The 18,967-nt window shown below is 41.1% G+C and overlaps 1 protein-coding gene across 9 annotated transcripts in view; it reads left to right on the forward strand.

Annotated features, from left to right (window-relative positions):
• The window catches only part of LOC101156719 (alpha-1,3-mannosyl-glycoprotein 4-beta-N-acetylglucosaminyltransferase C), a 182,743-nt gene that overhangs the window by 146,311 nt on the left and 17,465 nt on the right, over positions 1-18,967 (forward strand). For 5 of the 9 annotated variants that reach the window (XM_020701581.3, XM_078948221.1, XM_020701582.3 and 2 more), the window contains one exon: positions 8,165-8,261. The exons of the other annotated variants lie outside the window; for them this stretch is intronic. In XM_020701581.3, the coding sequence (XP_020557240.1) occupies positions 8,165-8,261 (97 nt within the window). The remainder of the gene's footprint in view (positions 1-8,164; positions 8,262-18,967) is intronic. 9 annotated transcript variants of the gene reach the window in all.

Here is an 18,967-nt window from a genome sequence, read left to right on the forward strand (position 1 = left end):
AATACGGATATCGTCTAGATAAAACAAAATGGTTGAGGAAGTCTCTGAGAAGGTCGTTAATCCGCGTTGGTTTAACCGAAGGGCATCACCATGTATTCAAAATGTCCAAGGGGTGTGTTGAAGGCCGTTTTCCACTCGTCACCTTCCTTTATGCGTACGAGATGGTAGGCATTACATAGGTCCAGTTTAGAGAAGATGCGAGCCTCCTGGACAGAATCGAACACAGAAGTTATGAGAGGGAGAGAACACTTGTCCTTAGTGGTTATTTGATTTAACTCACGGTAGTTGATACATGGGCGTAGGGATTTGTCTTTCTTATCCACAAAAAAAAAGCCGGCTCCAACCAGTGAGGAGGACGGACGAATGTGTCCCATGGATAAGGCCTCCTGAATGTAGGTCCCCATGGCAGCTTTCTCTGGGCCCGATACATTTAATAATTTACAGCCACAGCCCTGGTACCAACCCATAACCACCAGGAGCAAAGTGGGGTTCCATGTTTCGGCCAAAGATACATGGGAGAACTAGGTGGGAATTGGACTTGCAATATTCCAATCAAAACTTTGACACTTTACCTCTGCACCACAGCTGCCCACAAAAGAAACAAATCTTAAAATCTTAGAATTATCCCAAAGAAAAGAAGTTTAAAAAACAACAACGCATGGACAGGCTAAAGGACAACTATGAAGTTTAAGGGTCACGCAGACTTTTAAAAACACTTGCACACTAAATTTTTTTGATTTGATTCGATTTTGATCAAGCAATCAAGGAATAATGCACAAAACAATACAATAAGCATTCATACATTCATTCAAAGGCGTATCGAACTTAGGATAATTAGACATTAAATTAACGATTGCTTGAAAAAGGGAGTAGAAGGAAGCAAATTTATATAATCCTACCCCTGTTCTACCGTAACCATTTTACTATATGATTTATCATTGTCTGGTTCATAACTTTTCATCTGATATCAATGCCTTACCAACACAGTTTCAGGTCATTCCGAATGCTTAGCTATCAATGAATCACATGACGATGATGAATTACTTCATAGTTAAAGGGTTATTACAGCTTTTGTGTTTTAGGATTTAAAATGTAGAATAGAAAATAAAAAAACATTTCAGTCTCTCTCATGTTTTCATTTTGTGATTTTTTTCTCTGTTTTGGCCAAACGTCTGTGATTGTTCATACATATGTAAGTAGTGCAGGTCAGCTTATAGACAACATGAGATCCCCAGCCAGGACCTCTGAATGAAGTGCTTGGAGATAATCAGAAAACACCTCTGTATCTAAGCACATACCTTCCTTTTTCTGGGAAGGAGAGGAGGTGAGGATGTTGCACCTTGACACATTTTCCCATCCAGGCCACACAGAAACAGAGACGGAGCCATAAATATGTAACAAGTGAAGCACAAAGCCAGGAGAACTTTAATCTAATTCAGTGGTCACCATCCATTTTTAACGGAGTCTGCTCCTTTTCTCGGACAGCAGAGTAACTGCTGGGACTTTAAGTTTGAGGACCATATCTGGCCCGCTCCCTCCTGTGATGAATAAGTAAACGCATCCAAACAGGCAGGGAAGCAGATGGCGGGATTTGAGTCAATAGCAAGAAGATTTGTTTTTCTTCTGAAAGCTGCATTGTTTACAAGAGTTGTATTACCCTTCAAGTTTGATCCATCTCTTAACAATTTCCTCTTGGCTTTGACTTTTGTTCTTCTGCCGTGTCTAAGCAGCAGCGTGGGAAGGATGAATTTCACTGAGCAATAAAACAGGAATTAGCTTGTTCCTGCAACCAGCTTGTTTTTACGAGACTCCATAAAGCACTTCTTTTTCCTCCACATTTGTGTCCATTTCAGAGAAGCTTCCTGCCGTCATCACACTCACACAAAACGTACTCAGTGTTCAAAGATTATTGGTGAGGATTTATACTTGTTCCAAACAACGCACACCTAAAGTCATTTCACAAAAATCCTGAAGTCACATGCATTCCTCTGACCACACAAAACAGAAGCAGCAAAACTGTAATCCTAACTTCATATGGATTCTTTTAAAAAGTTGATGAACACACAGACTATTACATTTATGCAGAGACAGCAGCAGGGGCGGAGCTACAGGGGAACAAGGCGGGCAGCTGCCGCCACTACTGCCCACCAATTTTTGAGTCAATTTCAGCATCATTATTGACAAAAATAAAAAATATTAAAAATCAAGCCTTTAAGCTTTGTAAAAATGACAACAGCTATACTTTGAAATCTTGAGCCCCTTAGCAAAATTTGCTTCACCCCTGCATTGTGTTTGCTGGCCCGTCTAGGCTTTAAAAAATCTTTCTTTTTTCAAAAATGTTTTGCTATTGCTTTACATTATTAATAGCACCTCAGCTAAAATAACTGCTGTTTTAATATTCATAATTATAACAATTATAAAAATGCATGTTTTGATAATTTTATTTGTAATGACATTCCACTCTGCTATTCTCATTTGCCACCCTTCCAAAGTCTTTTGCGTCTCAAATAGAATGTTCAAGTTCTGCCACTGGATGGACAGGCACCTTAAAATTATTCAAAAATTCTTTGCCTGTTGGCAGATTGTTTATACGGTGGGGCAAAAAAGTATTTAGTCATCCTTAAAAAGGTGAGAGAGGCCTGTAATTTCAGCATAGGTTAACTTCAACTATGAGAGACAAAATAAAGAGAAAAAAAGTCCAGAGAATCACATTGTCTGATTTTTAAAGAATTTATTTGTAAATTGTGGTGAAAAAAGTCTGTGGTCAAACAAACAAGCAAGACTTCATGCTCTGACAGACCTGTAACTTCTTCTGTAAGAAGATCTTCTGTCTTCTACTGGTTACCTGTATTAATGACAGGTGTTTAAACTGGTTATCTATAGAAATATACCTGTTCACAACCTCAAACAGTCACACTCCAAACTCCACTATGGCCAACACCAAAGGTGATGAACAGGAAGAGGCTTTTCTCTTCTGATCCTTAACACGGCAGTTATTAACAAAGAGGAATTTTGAACAACCTAGAAGTCCAAGTTACATCCATGAAATGTGGTTGAATCCTGACATGACATGATATGAAGGCAAAACTGCCTAAAGACTCACCTTTTCTGTGATTTAGACACAGTAGAGTGTTTTAGTCTTCACAACATTCAATCCATATGCCTGCATGTATGAGATCTGCATGGAGAAATGAGCCATCAACAGCTTGTGAAAACCTTATGAGACTTACAGAAAATGTTGACTGCAGTCATTGCCAAGAAAAGGGAATATAAGTTATTAAGTATTAAGTTGAACTTTTGTTTTTGACCAAAGATTTATTTTCCACCATAATTTACAATTAAATTCTTTAAAAATCAGACAGTGTGATTTTCTGGATAATATTTTCTCCATTTTCATCTTATAGTTAAGGTATACCGATGATGAAAATTACAGCCCCCATCTTTTTATGTGGGAGAACTTGCACAATTTGTGATTGACTAAATACTTTTTTGCCCCACTGTAAATAAGCAAAAAAATGCCAATAGGGTAAGAAAAATGGTCCCACTAAAGATTCTTATTTTAGGAAATTAATTTTAGTCACTAAAACGTGTTTTATCAAACTAAGATTATTTTGCTATTGAAAAACTATTATGATAGTTTTCTTGTATGACACAAAATAAGACATTTTTCTTGAAACAAGTCTTTTTACTTTCTTGAAATCTGTCACCTCTCAGCCACTTCATCAGACGGTGGCGGCGCTGAACAGCAGCAGACTGGTACATTTGCTGTGTAAGAAGGAGCAGTGTACAGTTCAACTGCCGTTAGACTGTACAACTTATCAGTCTAACTATACAAATAATGGTTTATTGATGACAAACTTGAATGCACTACTGCTTTTCCGGTTCTGGAGGAGGTTATTTTTCTAGCAATCCATGTACAGTGTATGTCAAGTTGTATTTTGATGCGTTGTATAACTTTATTTTGCTTTATTTGTCATCACCTTGGCTTTTTTTTTCACCTGTCTTTGCACAATGTGCTTGATCTCCAGAGCTGCTGTAACAATTTAATGTCCCCACAGCTGGATCAATAAAGTTTATCTCATCTCATCTCATCTCATCTCATCTCATCACTATTCTAGAGAACTTTGTAGACTCATTGGAGTTGTGAAACTTGTCTTTTACAATAGTGATGTATGGATAGCTTTTATGCTGTAACTACCTACCAATCGAGCTGATATGCCACAGCATCACCAGGCTAAGCAAGAAAAAAAACATATTCTTTGCCATACTATATAGTAATATAATTATAAAAATGTTAATGGTGCTATACTGGGTTTTCTCTGGGTGTTTCATTTTCTTCCCACAGTCCAAAAATATGCTTCATAGGTTGATAGGTGATTCAAAAGTGTCGTTAGTTGTGCAGCTGTGAGTGTGTGTTGCCCTGCAACAGAGTGGTGATCTGTTCAGTGTGTACCCCATCTCCATATCTGGGTTGGTTTCAGCAACACTGTGACCATGAAAGGGATTCAGAAAATGAATGAATGAATCTTTAATATTTCATGGTCATTTGCCTAGAGCCACTCTCCTGAGTGGGGGTTCGCTCATTGCAGTAAATCGCAGTAGCAGGTTTAAAATTTATCTGGACTTGGTTTTCAAAGTTAAAGACGTTTCAGCTCTTATCCAAAAGGCGTTGTCAATTCGGAAACAGCTGGTAAAAGAGCTGGTTTATATGTGCTCATGGGGGAGGAGTCAGACCTGAAACTGATAGTGTTATTTGCGTAGACTAAATGGTTTCAGGTCATTAGGAGTCCTTGTCCTCAGCTGGCGTTAAGGAGACAGTGGCAACCCTCCCCAACCTGGTCATCTCTTTCAGCTGATAATGACCGGGAAACTGGTCCAGTTTGTCTGGGCTTCAGAACACTGCTGTAGAGGGATATAAGATCAAACCTGAGACCACCGTTATTATTAAGGGGAAGGTTTCTCTTTCTTGAAAAAGATGGCTTCTTTCTCTCCTCGCTCAAACCATCCTTTCTCTCTGGCTAAAATTCGGACCTCACGATCCTCGAAGGGGTGGTCTGTGGCCTTCAGGTGGAGGTGTACTGCAGACTCGGGTCCACTCGAGTTGGCTCTGTGATGTTTGCAGAGCCAACTCAAGTACAGTGCACTAGATTGAGTAACATTGATCACATTTGCATATGAACAAAAATGTGTTTAAATGTAATTTTTGAATAAACCATGAATCAGCATTTTTACTATTAGAACAAAGTGGATTCATAAATCGTCATAGTAAAATACTTGTTTTGATTAGGTTTTCCCTTCGAGAAATTGGTGACGTGAAATTTTACATTTAAAAACAGATTAAAAAGAAGTGTGGATTGTGTCAAAATTGCTTTTAATATCCAAAGCACTAGGTAGTACCACACCATTAGCTTATTTTAGTATTTATGGAGTAGGGAAGGAATTTGGACATTGTCTAAAACTTCTTGGTAACACGCTACACGTTAGCATATTTACCGCTAAAACAACCTTTATTTAACTTGTCCTGTCCAACAGCTGAGCAATCAGATGAGAGCTGAAGGCCTCTTGTGTTGGACAGATTTTACTGTTACAACAGGGGGTTATGAATCATTAGCCGCGGTTACATGGGCGAAATATCTTGATCGGATCAATGGTCGGGTTAAAATTCAACCGTGCACATGGGATCAGAAAACCTTTTTCCGATTAGAACAAACGTTCACATGGGCCACACTCTCGGTCGGAATAAATCATTTGGGCATGCCCAGTAGTGTTAATAATACCGGAACTGCACCCCCTTAGTACACACACCCTTTACTCCTCCAAATATACAATCCCACATATACACACATACATGCACACACACACCCTCACAAACACACACGCATTTCGCAATGAAGGTGGGACCTTTGACCATCTGTCCCCTACCCCATCCCTGGTAGGGGGTACTGGGCCCTTATAAACGGTGGCCGCGTCCCCTGGGTGCTGGTTTCCTGGGCCCGGCACTGCTCTCTCCACGCAGGGAGAGGGATCCCTGAGCTCTCTGGCAAGGCCAAGAGCCGGGGATCACATCACACCTGAGCCGGGGGTGTCCGTGTCCCTATGGTGTGGGTTCTGGTCCTTGCCCCTGAGTGCTGGGCCTCGCCAAATTTCCAACTGTGGGTGGGCCTGGTCGGGCCAAGTTTACAACATCTCTTGTGGACCCCCTCTTCTCCTAGTGCCCTCCTCCTGGGCGGGGGCGGCTGGCCCCTGCCTTACTCCTTCCTGGACCCACCGTGGTCCGAGCGCGGAGCGGGTCTCCCTTGGGGGTTCCTGGCCCGTACCTGTAGTGAGTAGTGTTACTACAGTAGCAGTAGTGACACACGATCAGAATGACCGTTTACATGAACAACGATCGGATGAACAATCGGCATAACCCACCTATCTGGATCGGAAAGAAATTTTGATCCGAACGAGTCTGACCGGGGCAGAGTATTCCGAACGGCGTGTTTACATGACGCATTTTTCTTCCCATCAGGCGTTCTTTCCGATTACTTTTGTCCATGTAAACGCAGCTATTGACACACAAGGTGTATATTTGAATAAACCCCTTTTGTAATTTAGGCCAAACTTTATTTTTATTAATTATATTTGTAACCGTTTTTTTGTTGGACTGGACGAAAACGAAAAACTCCCAATGTTCTTAGTTACATGAGAATCTCCAATTCCAACCAAAAATTTGCATGTCAAAAAAACTGTCTGACACCGCTATATGTTATCCGCGCTAGCATATTCACAATAACTCCCAACCGAACATTTTGACAGAGCGCTGTGTACCTCTCAAAAACCATATATATGGCACTCCGGATTATGAGGCACACTGTTGTTTTCTGAACAAATGTAAGGCTTTTATTTGGGCCCTATATAGTGCAGAAAGAAAGTAGATTAAAAGCAATACTTACTAAAACCAGAGTATTCAGGTATTTAAAAAAAAACTGTAATCTTCTTCTCCACTTTAATACACTCTAAAAAGAGTATTTGGGATGTAGTTGTAAAGATAAACTTTTTTTAATGATCTAACGTAATTATTTAGTTTGGGGAAAATAAATCATTTTTTTTAGTTCATTCAACTTAAAAATAACACGTAGTTGTCTGACATAGTTATTTTACTTTCAGTCAACTTAATTCAATTAAGTTGGTGTAACTTTGGTGTGAAGCAGTCAATGCGTCATGACGTCATAACGTAAGGCAGCGCAAGGAATTGTGGGATACCATTTTCTTTGCCTATCTGGCCAGATTGGGGTTTAAGTGTGAGTTTTTGTCCATGGGTTTTGTTGTCTAGCTGTTTTACTCTGTTTTAACTTGTAATTTAAACTGTTGTGTTTATTTCTTTCTGCATTATTAGTGAGAGTTTGGGAGAGGATGATGACCAACCCCCTTGAGCGTTACAACACTGTACATCCCAATATTAAAGACAAAGTTTGCGACTCATGCGTTCCTGCCTTGTAATGCAAGACATTGCTGGGTCATTCATGTCTTTGATATGGAAATTACAATGCCCATTGGTTGAAACTTTGGAAAAATGTGTCAATTTAGTTTGTATATACAAAAAAAACAAAAATTTAAGGCAGATCAACATGTAAAATTAATTTGGATTAACATAAAAAATTAAGTTGAATAAACTGAATTCAATTACGTGTTACCAATTGAATTGATTCAATTAAGTTGGATCAACTTTTTCCTTTTTAGAGTGCATTTGTCTCCTTGCCATGAATTTACACCACTTTTAAACGTAAAGGGGGCTTTTCTCTTTCTTATCCATAACAGGGCAGTTATTTGCAATTAGGAATTTTGAACAACATCCATGTACAGCAGTTGAATCTGTCTGACATGGAAGATTTGAAGGAAAAACTTCCTAAAAATGCACATTTTCTGCAATTTAGCCACAGCGAAGTGTTTTAGTTTTCACATCCAATCTGTCTTTGCCTGCATGTCATCAAATAAATAATCATGTTTACCAAACAGCTTTATTGTACTACATATCAGCTTATTAAAACGGCATCTCATTATGGGCACTGAGCAGCAGTTTTACACAAGAGCAATTGGATTTTTTTTTCAACCACTTTCTCTTCATTATCATTCTGTCTTGTAAATGGATTCACTGCAAAGCCAATGCATATTCATTTTACAGGAAGCTTGGAAATTGTCGGGAAATGAGCCAAAGGTGGAGCCGGGCTGGTGTGCTGAGTTGCGGGGAATAATAAACCACAAGAGCGTCTACTCTGGAGGTGAGAACAGCTGTGTCTGTGCAAAGCATGCTGAAAACACATCTCCCACCTGCAAGAAAAGATACTGCACTCAATGTGTTGACGGCTCCAAAATGAATTTGTTTGAAGTCTGACACAATTTCCAGTCTCATGAATAGCTTTGAAAACACAACCATGAAGATGTTTATGGGCGCAAGAAGATGAACATGATTTTATAGCTACTTTTCCTGCATCTCCGGGTGAAGATTTGGATTCAAGGCATACTCTTGGCTACGCTTTTTACTCTAAAGGCATTAATAATGCAGACAGACAAGCTTTTAGTGGATTCTGATTTGATTTTTCAAAAGGTAGGAGGAAATGTGCAACATGCTCTCCTGATAGAGTGGTCTAGTTGCTCTTTGATGAAATGAGTGTGGATGTTTGTCTCTTTTCTTCCTTTGACGGACTCTTTTGGATGTGTAATGTGTATATTTCAACATCCGAAAAGCTTGCTTGGATTGAAAGGCTGCCTGAGGCGGAGAACTAAACAAAAAGTTTTCCTTTTTGCCAAGTTATGGACTCTTTTACCTGAGGCAAGATGAAGCACTTCAAAGGCAAAGGACATTCATTGTCAGCATCTCAAACTGACAGCAACAGATCCCCCTCAAGTGTAATTGCAGAGCCAAAAGAAAGAAGCCCAAATCTCATTGGGTCTCCAAAAGCTGCAGATAGAGCTTCACCAACTCCTGTGCAGATAACATGAGAACTTTTAAACACGAATTAGCAGAAAATACTGCTATTTCTAATAGAATAAAAAAAGAAGATAGCATATTAACTAATTTCTTTCGAGCTGAATATCCCATTCAGAGGAGGAGGTGCTCTGTTGAAGCAGGTCTGGTCCCCGCCTGAGTTTTTCTTCAGAGAAAAAGAGGTAATCTCATCTGGAAAATTAGCCAATAGGGAGCCATTCACTGATGGCTGATTTAGCTCTGAGCAAAAATGTCACAGAAGAGTTAAATGCTTGCTAATTAAAGTGTAATTGTTTTACAGTTGGTCCAGTGCCTCGTTTGTTTCATCTGATTATAAAAATAAATTGCCTCCACAGTTCCAAAAACAAGTGAGCGCAGGGAGATAGACAGACAAGTACTGAAGGCATTTTTTATTAATTAACGGTTATTAATTAGCTGAAAATTTTGCTTAACTTCACGCTTCTTAAGACGGAAGGTTTCTGGCAGTTTCACAGCTAAACTTAAAGGTAAAAGAAGTAATTACAGATGGCTTCCTGCACTGTCGCATGACATGATCAGTTTCACCATCAGAAGGGAATTGACGATATTAAACACAGTTACTTCCCATTTCCAGGCTCTACAAAAGGGGTATATGTTGCTGCTGTGCTGCTGCTGATCATCATTTGATCTATTGTTAAAGGGTTCCCAGTGGTCTTTTAATAATGATTATGCTGTTTTTAGCCAAAATCAAAAAATCCTTTGTCATTTTTTGGGACAGTTTCTCCAGAGCGACAAAAGTTCATTAGCAACACCGCCCCCCCTTCCCCTCCCCATTGCAGAGAGAAGCAGAGAGCTTGCTGCCTGCGCAATATATTTTCACGTCACAAATAACGTCTTCTTCCACTCCTGATTCAGAACAATAAAAACTTTCTCAGAAATATAAATTGGAAGACTAATTTTCTTTATTTATGTCCTCCATCATCAGTAAAATGCCACAAAAATGTGTTAAAAACACCCAAAACACCATTTTCATTGCAGTGGGTTTCTAAAGCAGAAGCTTCACTGGTGTGAGCACAAACTGCTGCAGCAAAATGCTATTCTGCTGCATTACTGAAAGGTTACAGGAGAGAAATGGGGTTTCGTGAAGACCTGCGTGTTCACTCCCGCCTTCAAAAATGCCACACTGTTTTGCATAACCAAGGTTATAAAATATTAGGCTGATGATGGAGAACTACAGGTCTGGGTGGTGACCCCAGGATCTACTTCACACTTCACTGTTGCCGCTGTGCAAACACAGTGGTTAAGGTTGAATAACTAGAAACACAAGTCTCTGAATAAGTCATTAATATATGTTGCGGCACGTGCTGCTGGAGACTCAGGGGAGGCCGAATGCTATCTAATCACACACTCTTGAGTGTGTAAACAAAAGACCATACTTTTTCATTTTGGGTCTGGCAGATGAAAATGTATGATCTTTAAAACATGTCTGTGTAAGGAAAAAAAAAAAAAGTCTGCATTGTCAGCGTAAGGATCTAGTGCATTTACCTCATCAGTTGTTGTTCTGAAGGCCTTTTTCTTCCTAAAAGATGTTTTCGATCATCACCAGATGAGCAGGGCAGTGCTATTGACGATAAATGTCTTCTAGTGAATGACCTAATCACACATTCTCCATCATATAACACTAATGATGAAAAATTCTAAGGAAGCATAATACTACATTCACACCTCCCTGCATGTAAACGACCACTTCAAATGAAAAGTCGGTAATGCTTTCTTTTACAGGACAGTACTTACAGTGTGCTTAAGTGGTATTTACATGGTACTTATAGTGTAACTACTGGGTACTTACTGGGTAGTTACATGGTACTTTTTATGGGACTCGCTGGGTACTTCTTTGTGTCTTCTCGGTACTTACATGGTACTTACTGTGTATTTATGTGGTACTATTTGGTTCATACCTATGTGGTACATACTGGGTATTTATAATATACTTACTGGGTATTTACATGTTGTGCCACAGTGTCTTTTGTGGTGAATGTTCACTTGAATATTACTTGGTACTTACCCCTTAAGTACAATGAAACTGTACTGTAAAAGAAAGTCAGCCCTATTTCCACTCAACTACATGGTACTTTCAGTAGTAAATGCTGGGTATGTTCACGTGTTACCTTCCCGTACAGTGTATATCCACACTTGGTCTTCTGACCTTACCAAACGAGACAATGCAAACTTGTTGGTAAGGGTGAAGTAACTGCATTGTAAAAACATATTCTGGCCCGATTACTTCCAGTAACATGAGGCAAATTTAAAGAGAAAAAACACAGCAGTGAAAACAACAATATTTAATATGATACACTTCTGCAGAAAGTGTCATCACAATGAAATTTCGTTTTAAGTTCTCAACAAAACAGTAAAAAGGAGGATTCCAAAGAACAGATTTTTTTCATATTAATTATCTTTTCTTCCAGAGTTTTGTGTTGTTCCAGGAATGATTCACACTACTTTGCATACCTCATGAGTTTGTCACCCACCGTGAAAACAGGAAACGGCCCCAGATCCTCACCTTTTCCAGCCAAAGTAAATTCTGCAATAGTTGCAGTCAAATCTGTTTTATTTGTGTCTATATTACACTGGCGACATGTGAGGGTCGAGCTTTACACCTTTACACCAAAAGACTGTTTACCGCTAAAACCACCTTCTTCTTTTGTTTTTTTAACTCGTCCTGTCTAACAGATCAGAGCTGAAGGCCTCTCGTGTTGGACATATTTTACTTTAACAACAGGGGTTATGAATCTTCTGACACACCAGAGGTATGTCTGAATAAACCTCTTTCGTAATCTAGGCCAAACATTTTTCATCTTAATCATATTTGTAACATTTTTGTGTTGGACCGGGCGGAAAAGGAAAGGAGGGAAGAAGAGAGAGGGATATTAGAGAGGGGGGATATGATGGAATGCAAAAAGAAAGAGAGAGAGTGCCCAGTCATTCCCACACCAAGACTCCCTCCGCAGCGGCAGCCATGAACCCCCCCCCCAACACCCGCATGGTAGCAAATAGATAACAACCGCCCGTCAGGCAATCAAATCCGTCAACCAGGCCAGGGCCAGTAGGACCGCTACAGGGGCCCCAAAGCCAGAGAGGAGTGAGGCATTGGGGGACAGAGAGTGCAAGCTCCAGCCCAACCAAAAGAGCAGCCCCCCTGCCGCGCCGGGAGGGCCCAACGCGGCGCCCCACCCCAGCAGAGCACGCCCAGCCCCAGACGAGCAACCCACCACCACCCAGGAGTTCTGAGCATCCCCCCACCCCAGCCCCAGGCATGGGCCAGGGACCCCCAAGGGAGACCCACACTCCAGGCAGTCACCCACCAAGCCCACGGTTGGTCCAGAAGACAGCAAGGCAGGCGCCGGCCACTCCTACCAGGAGGAAGACACCCAAGTGATTTTCTACGTAGTTTGATTTAAGGCCCAAAGCGCTTTACAGTCACAGCCCCATTCACACACTAGCAGTGTCTCCATTGACTATGAAATTGCCCAAATTGGATTTGCGGTAATAAATTCACTTAAAGCGTGACAATTTTTGAAATACTTGAATTTATCGAGAAAAGAAATTGTGCATGGAGGAGGTGGTTTTTGAAGGGGATCAAAATTGACATATTGTGCATAACTGCGATAGAAACACTTTTTTCAATTGTCATGTGACCAACAACCAGATGGCAATGGTAGGAACTGGCTGCCTTGGGCACTGCATAACAGGAGGTCCCACAGCTTCACACGGCTCATCAAAAGTTGAGCATGTCATGTGGAATTGTAGGATCCACAGCTCCTCTGTAAAATCACCAACCACGGTTTCCCAAAATCTCTTCATCCGTAGCCGCTCCCACGTGTAAGGAGCTTGCTGCTCCACCACCTGAATAACACGTTGACGTCTCCTTTAATAGATAATGATGAGCGCTAGTGCTGTGGCAGAAATTTGAATGTATCTGCTGTAAATCAAAGTATTGTTCACATCCGTCGCCATGTTTTTAAATGACTTATTGCATGAGTTGGTTTCCATTAAATCATAATAGCATGATTATGATTTAATGGAAACTGTGTAATTGTAAAGGTTTTGATAAAGTTTTGTGCATTTGTGTAATGGGAACACAGCTAATGATGGTGGCTCCACTGCCGAACACTGGTGCCAGCCTATTACTACAAGTAGCTATGTGGGGTTCAGTGTCTTGCCCAAGGAATGTTTAACAGATGGACAGGCAAGGTGCAAACCAAATCTGCAATCTTCATTTCCAAATAAATCTTCAATCAAAGGTTGACTGCTCCACCTCTGCACCACAGCCTCCATATGTTTGTGTTTTGCCTTCATTTCATTCAATATCTGGTTTGTATGTGTTTTGTTTCTACTGGTCTCTTTCTGATCAAGCCTGCTGCTTTTCCGCCTCATTCTACTATAGTTACTTTTGCTCTCTTCACCACCCGCAATCCTTTAAAAAATGTGTAAATGCTTTGCATTTGCCAAGTACTAAAAACCTAGTGGAAAAAATGAGCTTCTGGATGACCTCCATTATTGTTGGTATTAGCTTCATCCCACATGGTCCAACTTTGTAGATAAAACACTCATCTGAATTTTATGGACCATTCTAAACCAGACCGGACCACACTGCACAGTGGAAACTAGACAGCTGGCCTCGACGCTATCAGTCATACGCTCACTTCACTGAAGTACTTCCAATGTCCCAGTTGGCGACCTCCTGTTAACCCTACCCGGGCTTTGAATTGAAACCCAAAAGCCTCTTCAAGTCTTCAAGTCCAGTTTGTCAAGATCATCTGGAGAGGAGGACGTATTGTTTCTGTGATCTTTCTTCAGTATTTTCCGCTGCCTCCCTCTCTGACGTACCGGCGCTAGCCCCAAATAACAAGCTTGGGAGGGCGTGGTCGTCTCTCGCCAGGTGAACAATTCAAACAGTTCAGACAACGTAACCTATCAGACCACAATCTACACCTTCAGAACAATTATAATTATTTTTCACAGAAACCCATGTCTTTATTCTCGCAGATTTTATGTTCAGCAGGTCTATTGACTTCATTTTCTTCTTGTATATTTAAATACTCAGACACCATATAAACAAGGTAACTATGTAAACCACTTAAAATGAGCGTAATAATTGCATATAAACTACGTATAATATGCATAAACTGCGTAATTCTCAATCAACCAAGAGTTCAAAACTGAATTCACGTGAAGTGAAGACCTGTCGACCCCTTGACGGACATCTGCGGACATCGATAAATTACAAACGCAAGAAACACTTGTGAATTACATCTATCACACATGTATCAGGAAAGACCAAAATTTAATTCCTGGAAAATGCGCAAAATATACAGGGCCTTTACTTACTCTTACATAAGTGTTCGCTACAACTTGTCGCCCAGAGTATACCCGTAGAATAATGTGCATGAAAATATCTGCTTTACGGGTTCAACAAGCTGTGATCTTGATACTTCATGCGGACCACCTGTATATCTTGTACAGGTTTGTCTATTTCTATTTCTAAGTACACCCTGTATCAGACACTGCTTGGCATAATCTACCCCTCACTTCAATTGGTACATGAAGCAGGGTCGCTGGAAGGATCTTTCTTCCACCTGGATGATGTTAATTACGTCTGGGTTCCTATGAGGTCCCTTATCATAAGGTCGTCTCTGGCCCTCTCCTTGGCTTAATGCTGGCCTACCTTACCCCAGTATTCTCTGGAGGAAGTGTAGTCCTTTTCCACCAGGGTACCTATCCTCACCAACTGATCCACTGTTGTAACTGTACCTCTCAAACAACCAGCTATCTCAGGATTGCAATTAAGATTTTCCTGACCAACTCTGACTCTGTCATCTCAAGTTTCCAACTAAGGCTTTAGCTAACCAGCATCATGTTTGTATTGTAATAACAAAAAATATATATCAAATAGGCTTCACTGAATTTTGATTCTACAAACAAAAGCAAGTTACAGAAAGTTAAACTATCCAGTGATGACAAAGATACTAGCAGCTCTCATTTTTAAATGTGATTTCCATCATTGAATAAACGGCATCAGAAATGGATCGATCAAACACTTCACAGAATACTCAACAAGCCGTCTGCCCTCTACTTGATTACATTACGTCATGTTTTGCTAGTCGAGTTTTGCACCCGTGGAAAGTAACGGGTTTGGTTTTTTTTAATGCTGACCAAGCATAAATCCCCGTTCAGCTCAAAGATTCATTTTTATAATGATGCTAACGACTTTTGACTTCCTTGCTTGAAATTCACCTGAGTAATTGAATCTGAAACCCATCCGTGGAGGCGGACACTTGGCTCTTAGGCTGTGTTCGCTCAGCTCCACCAAAAACCTCATTCCCTAAGAGCACTTCGATGTATGCGCCGTCATACTTGGTGAAACTGGGCCATCTTATTGTGTCCCCGGTCCTCATTTCAACGGGAAGCCCTCTGAAAAGTGTGCCAATGCCTCGTCCTCCCGTCACTAAATGTGGAGGGGGGAGATAGTGCATTCTGGTGTTATCTGCCACCAGCCTTTTGCCCCTTCAGCCATTTTCTCATTCTGCTGATTTGACCATGGGGTGACCTTGGCTTTTTAAGTGCTTTTAAGGAAAAGGCAAGTCTCTTCAGCCCTTTTCTTGACTCCATAATGGAGATGGAGCGAAAAGCAGTGAGAATTCTTGTCAGGCATATTCTTCACTGGTCATTTTTTTCCCTTTTATGTCCATTATCCTCCTTGCCTCCAGCAGCTTCTTTTTTTATTTTTACAGAGAGGATGATGACAGGATGCTGTCAGCTAATTCACAGAGGTCTTTGTTTCTAATGCAGGAAATGGCCCCAGGTGAACGAGGCAACAGCATATGTTTATGACGTGACAAGGAGCATTGAGGGAATTACTGCTCTGAAAGCACAGAGGACACATCAGACTGTTTTGACTCTAAAAGAAACTAATTCATTGTCTTTGCCCTGGAGAATTGCCTTCAACACTCAGATACTAATCATCTGGTGTCTCAGACACAGGTAATACCTTTTTATTGCCAGCTATGTCTTCACAATATCACACGCGAGGGATGAGGAAGAAACGAAGACCTTGTGTCTGCATGTTTGGAGGCTGTGTACACACGGCGAGTGTGATTTTCACTGGAATTATGCAGGCATTATCTGAGCCCTCCATCAGCAGCCCTCCCGAGTGTACCCTTGGCAAGGCGCTTATCTGGGTCAAAGTGCTAACTGCTTAGAAGGGCCTAGGAGAGGCCCCTTCAAATCCTGTCTCACGTCCCGTCGTCCTCATTATGAACATCACAGCTGGAACGGCTGCGAGCTTTCACATGCCTCTTTGGCTTAAAACACTATTATGTTCCAGACGTGCAGCGGTCAACACAGCATAAGCTCTACAGCATGTCGCCTCTCAGAGGACGACTGAGGCTCTGAACAACAGAGCATCTCTTCTATGAAGGTGGTTTTTTCGCCCCACTGTTGTCCAGCCATTGACTGTTAATGAGAACTGGACTGAGTGACCCCTCCCCCCATCATTACAAACAGGAAGGATTCAAAATCCCGTAGACTTCATAGAGAAATAAACAGCTGATGCTTTTATTTAACATGTTCCTGATTATCCTTGATAATCATAAACGAACCAATCAGATGCCTCAATAAAAGAATGTCTTACGTTGAACGTTCGACAGGTTTAACAGATGTCATGTAGCATGTTTTCAAGTATCAAGGGTGTGGACTTCCAACAAGCTCACTCCTGATTGGCGGCATTGGTCGCCATAAAAGACTGACACTAGCTTGGACAAATCACTGCTTACTGACGACTTCTGGCTCCAACATGGCGACGTCCTCATCGTTTATTGAATTGCGTTTATTTTGTTGGAACCGGACACAACAGAATGAACAGCAGGAGGTGCTGTAGTCAATCCTTTTTTTTGGTGATGTCACTCTCAGTCCAGTTCCCATCCAATCAATGTGTCCAAATTAAAGCTATCAGCCCTGAAATGCTAATCACACTACCTGATCATTCAACACAAAAACATATTAGCAATCACAATGAAAATTTAAAAAAATAAAATAAAACAAATAAAAAAATACAACATTGCATTTTAGAAATCCCCCCCAAAAAACTTAAGAAAGAAATCAAAACAGAGTCCTAAAAAATTAAACAAAAGAATGAAACGTTTTGAAAAACAAAAGTAATTTCCAAAAGTAAGAAAAAATGAATTTAAAGAAGAAACTGGAAAAGGGATGCCGCTGATCGGATGAGGACATTTGTCCACCATTTCAGTCAAATGGTATTTGGAGATACTAGATATGCTCCGCACAAAACATTCAACTATTTTTAGCATACAAACATTGAAGAAAAAAAATGTCAAAAATCAGACGTCGTCATCAAATCAGTGAAGTCCCATAGTATCTACCTTCGCTGGTTACTTATTGTTAAGGCTTTTTTTTCTTTTCTTTTTTCATTTTGTTTCGATTTTTGAAATTTTCTTTTGTTTTCTGAAACAATTTTTTTTTTTTCCGTTTTAATTTTCTGGTTTTTGGCGTTTTGTTTTGATTTGTTTTGCTTTTTTCATTGTAATCTTTGACATGTTTTTGCATTGATTGTTTTGTTGGTGTGATTTCTACGTCCGTATATCAGTGTCATCAGGGTTCGTCTCTCCATAAGTAGGACGTAACCAGTCTGAGCTGGTCTTTGGAACTTCTTCACAATCACGATTGGTTTTAGCTGCAGCACAGCACAGAGCTCTGTCTGCTTTGTGTTTTTTGACGCACCTTTGCGCTGTTAGATGCATCAGCGCCTCATGCTGGCTTAATCTTTTCTGAGGGAATGTTTTTGTTGCACCTGTGCCAGTCCTGATGAATTCAAAGGGCTTGTTGGTGTCTCCAACACATCCTGGAACAAGAACAAGGCACTGTCCTCACGGTGTGAGGGACTGAGGGCGAGGACATAAGCTCCTTCCAGGATTAAAAACAGCTGCTGGATTGTTCTTTTATGGCGGTGTCTGACATCACTGGGGCGTTTGAAGCTCCAAGCTTTGTCAACAGTTCCTTTTGGGAGAACAGCTGGAGGTGCTGTTGTCACTGCCTGTTTTTCCCACAGGGGCCGCAGAGAAGGTAACTGTGGCAGTCGGTTGTGAGAAGGGGAAGTGGCGAACTTGGACGGTATGTCCGTGGGGAGAGCATCACATTCAGCACGTGTGCAACTCGCCTAGTGCTTCACCTCCACAACACCTCCTCCTCCTCCTCCTCCCCCTATTAAGGGATGTGAGCTGAAGCTGTTGACAGCAGTGATGGGCCCAGCACAGAGACAACCGAGGGGAGGGCACTGCTGCTGCCACCGCCGGGCCGTACATCTGTTTGGATCCTCGCACAGCCGTCTGGCCTCGGGAGATTATTGCTGGTAACGAACGCCACGTCTGGGAGTTTTTCGCTATCTGAAAAGTGCTTGACAGCTCGCAGCAGGAGCGAAAGGTCTACGCTGTTGCCTCGAGAGATGACGACTTCATTTGGAAGATTACCTTTGTGGAGCTGACAGGCCATCTTCTTCAAACATGACTGTCTGATGAGGCACGCCGGCTTTACAGGCATTACATGGTGGATCCATCGCTAACAGCTTTCAGGCTTTAACGCTGTTTGTTGATAAGGCCAACGCCGTCGATTCCTAATTGCATTTTGATCATTAGGATCACTTTTGTTTTTCAAAGCCTGTGCAAGTCTGAAAAAACTTGCAGAGTTTTGCAGGTAATGGATTTGTCTTGCACATTATAAAAAGAAAGTCGTAGTTAACAAACAGCTTGACCAATCCTAATAATTAGCAAAACAACTATTTCAAATAAAGGGATTCATTATCTAACCCCACGTTGCAATACTGTTATCAACAAAAGCCCCGTTACCCTCAGCTTTTTATCAAGAAGGAAAATCCATTCAAAGTGGCTGAAGACCTGATGTAAAGCAACTGCTGAATCCCTGCAAATCTGCAGGCTTAATTGATTA

The sequence above is a fragment of the Oryzias latipes genome, chromosome 6 (assembly GCF_053564925.1).
Source record: "Oryzias latipes strain Hd-rR chromosome 6, Olatipes_Hd-rR_3.1".
Taxonomy (NCBI): domain Eukaryota; kingdom Metazoa; phylum Chordata; class Actinopteri; order Beloniformes; family Adrianichthyidae; genus Oryzias; species Oryzias latipes.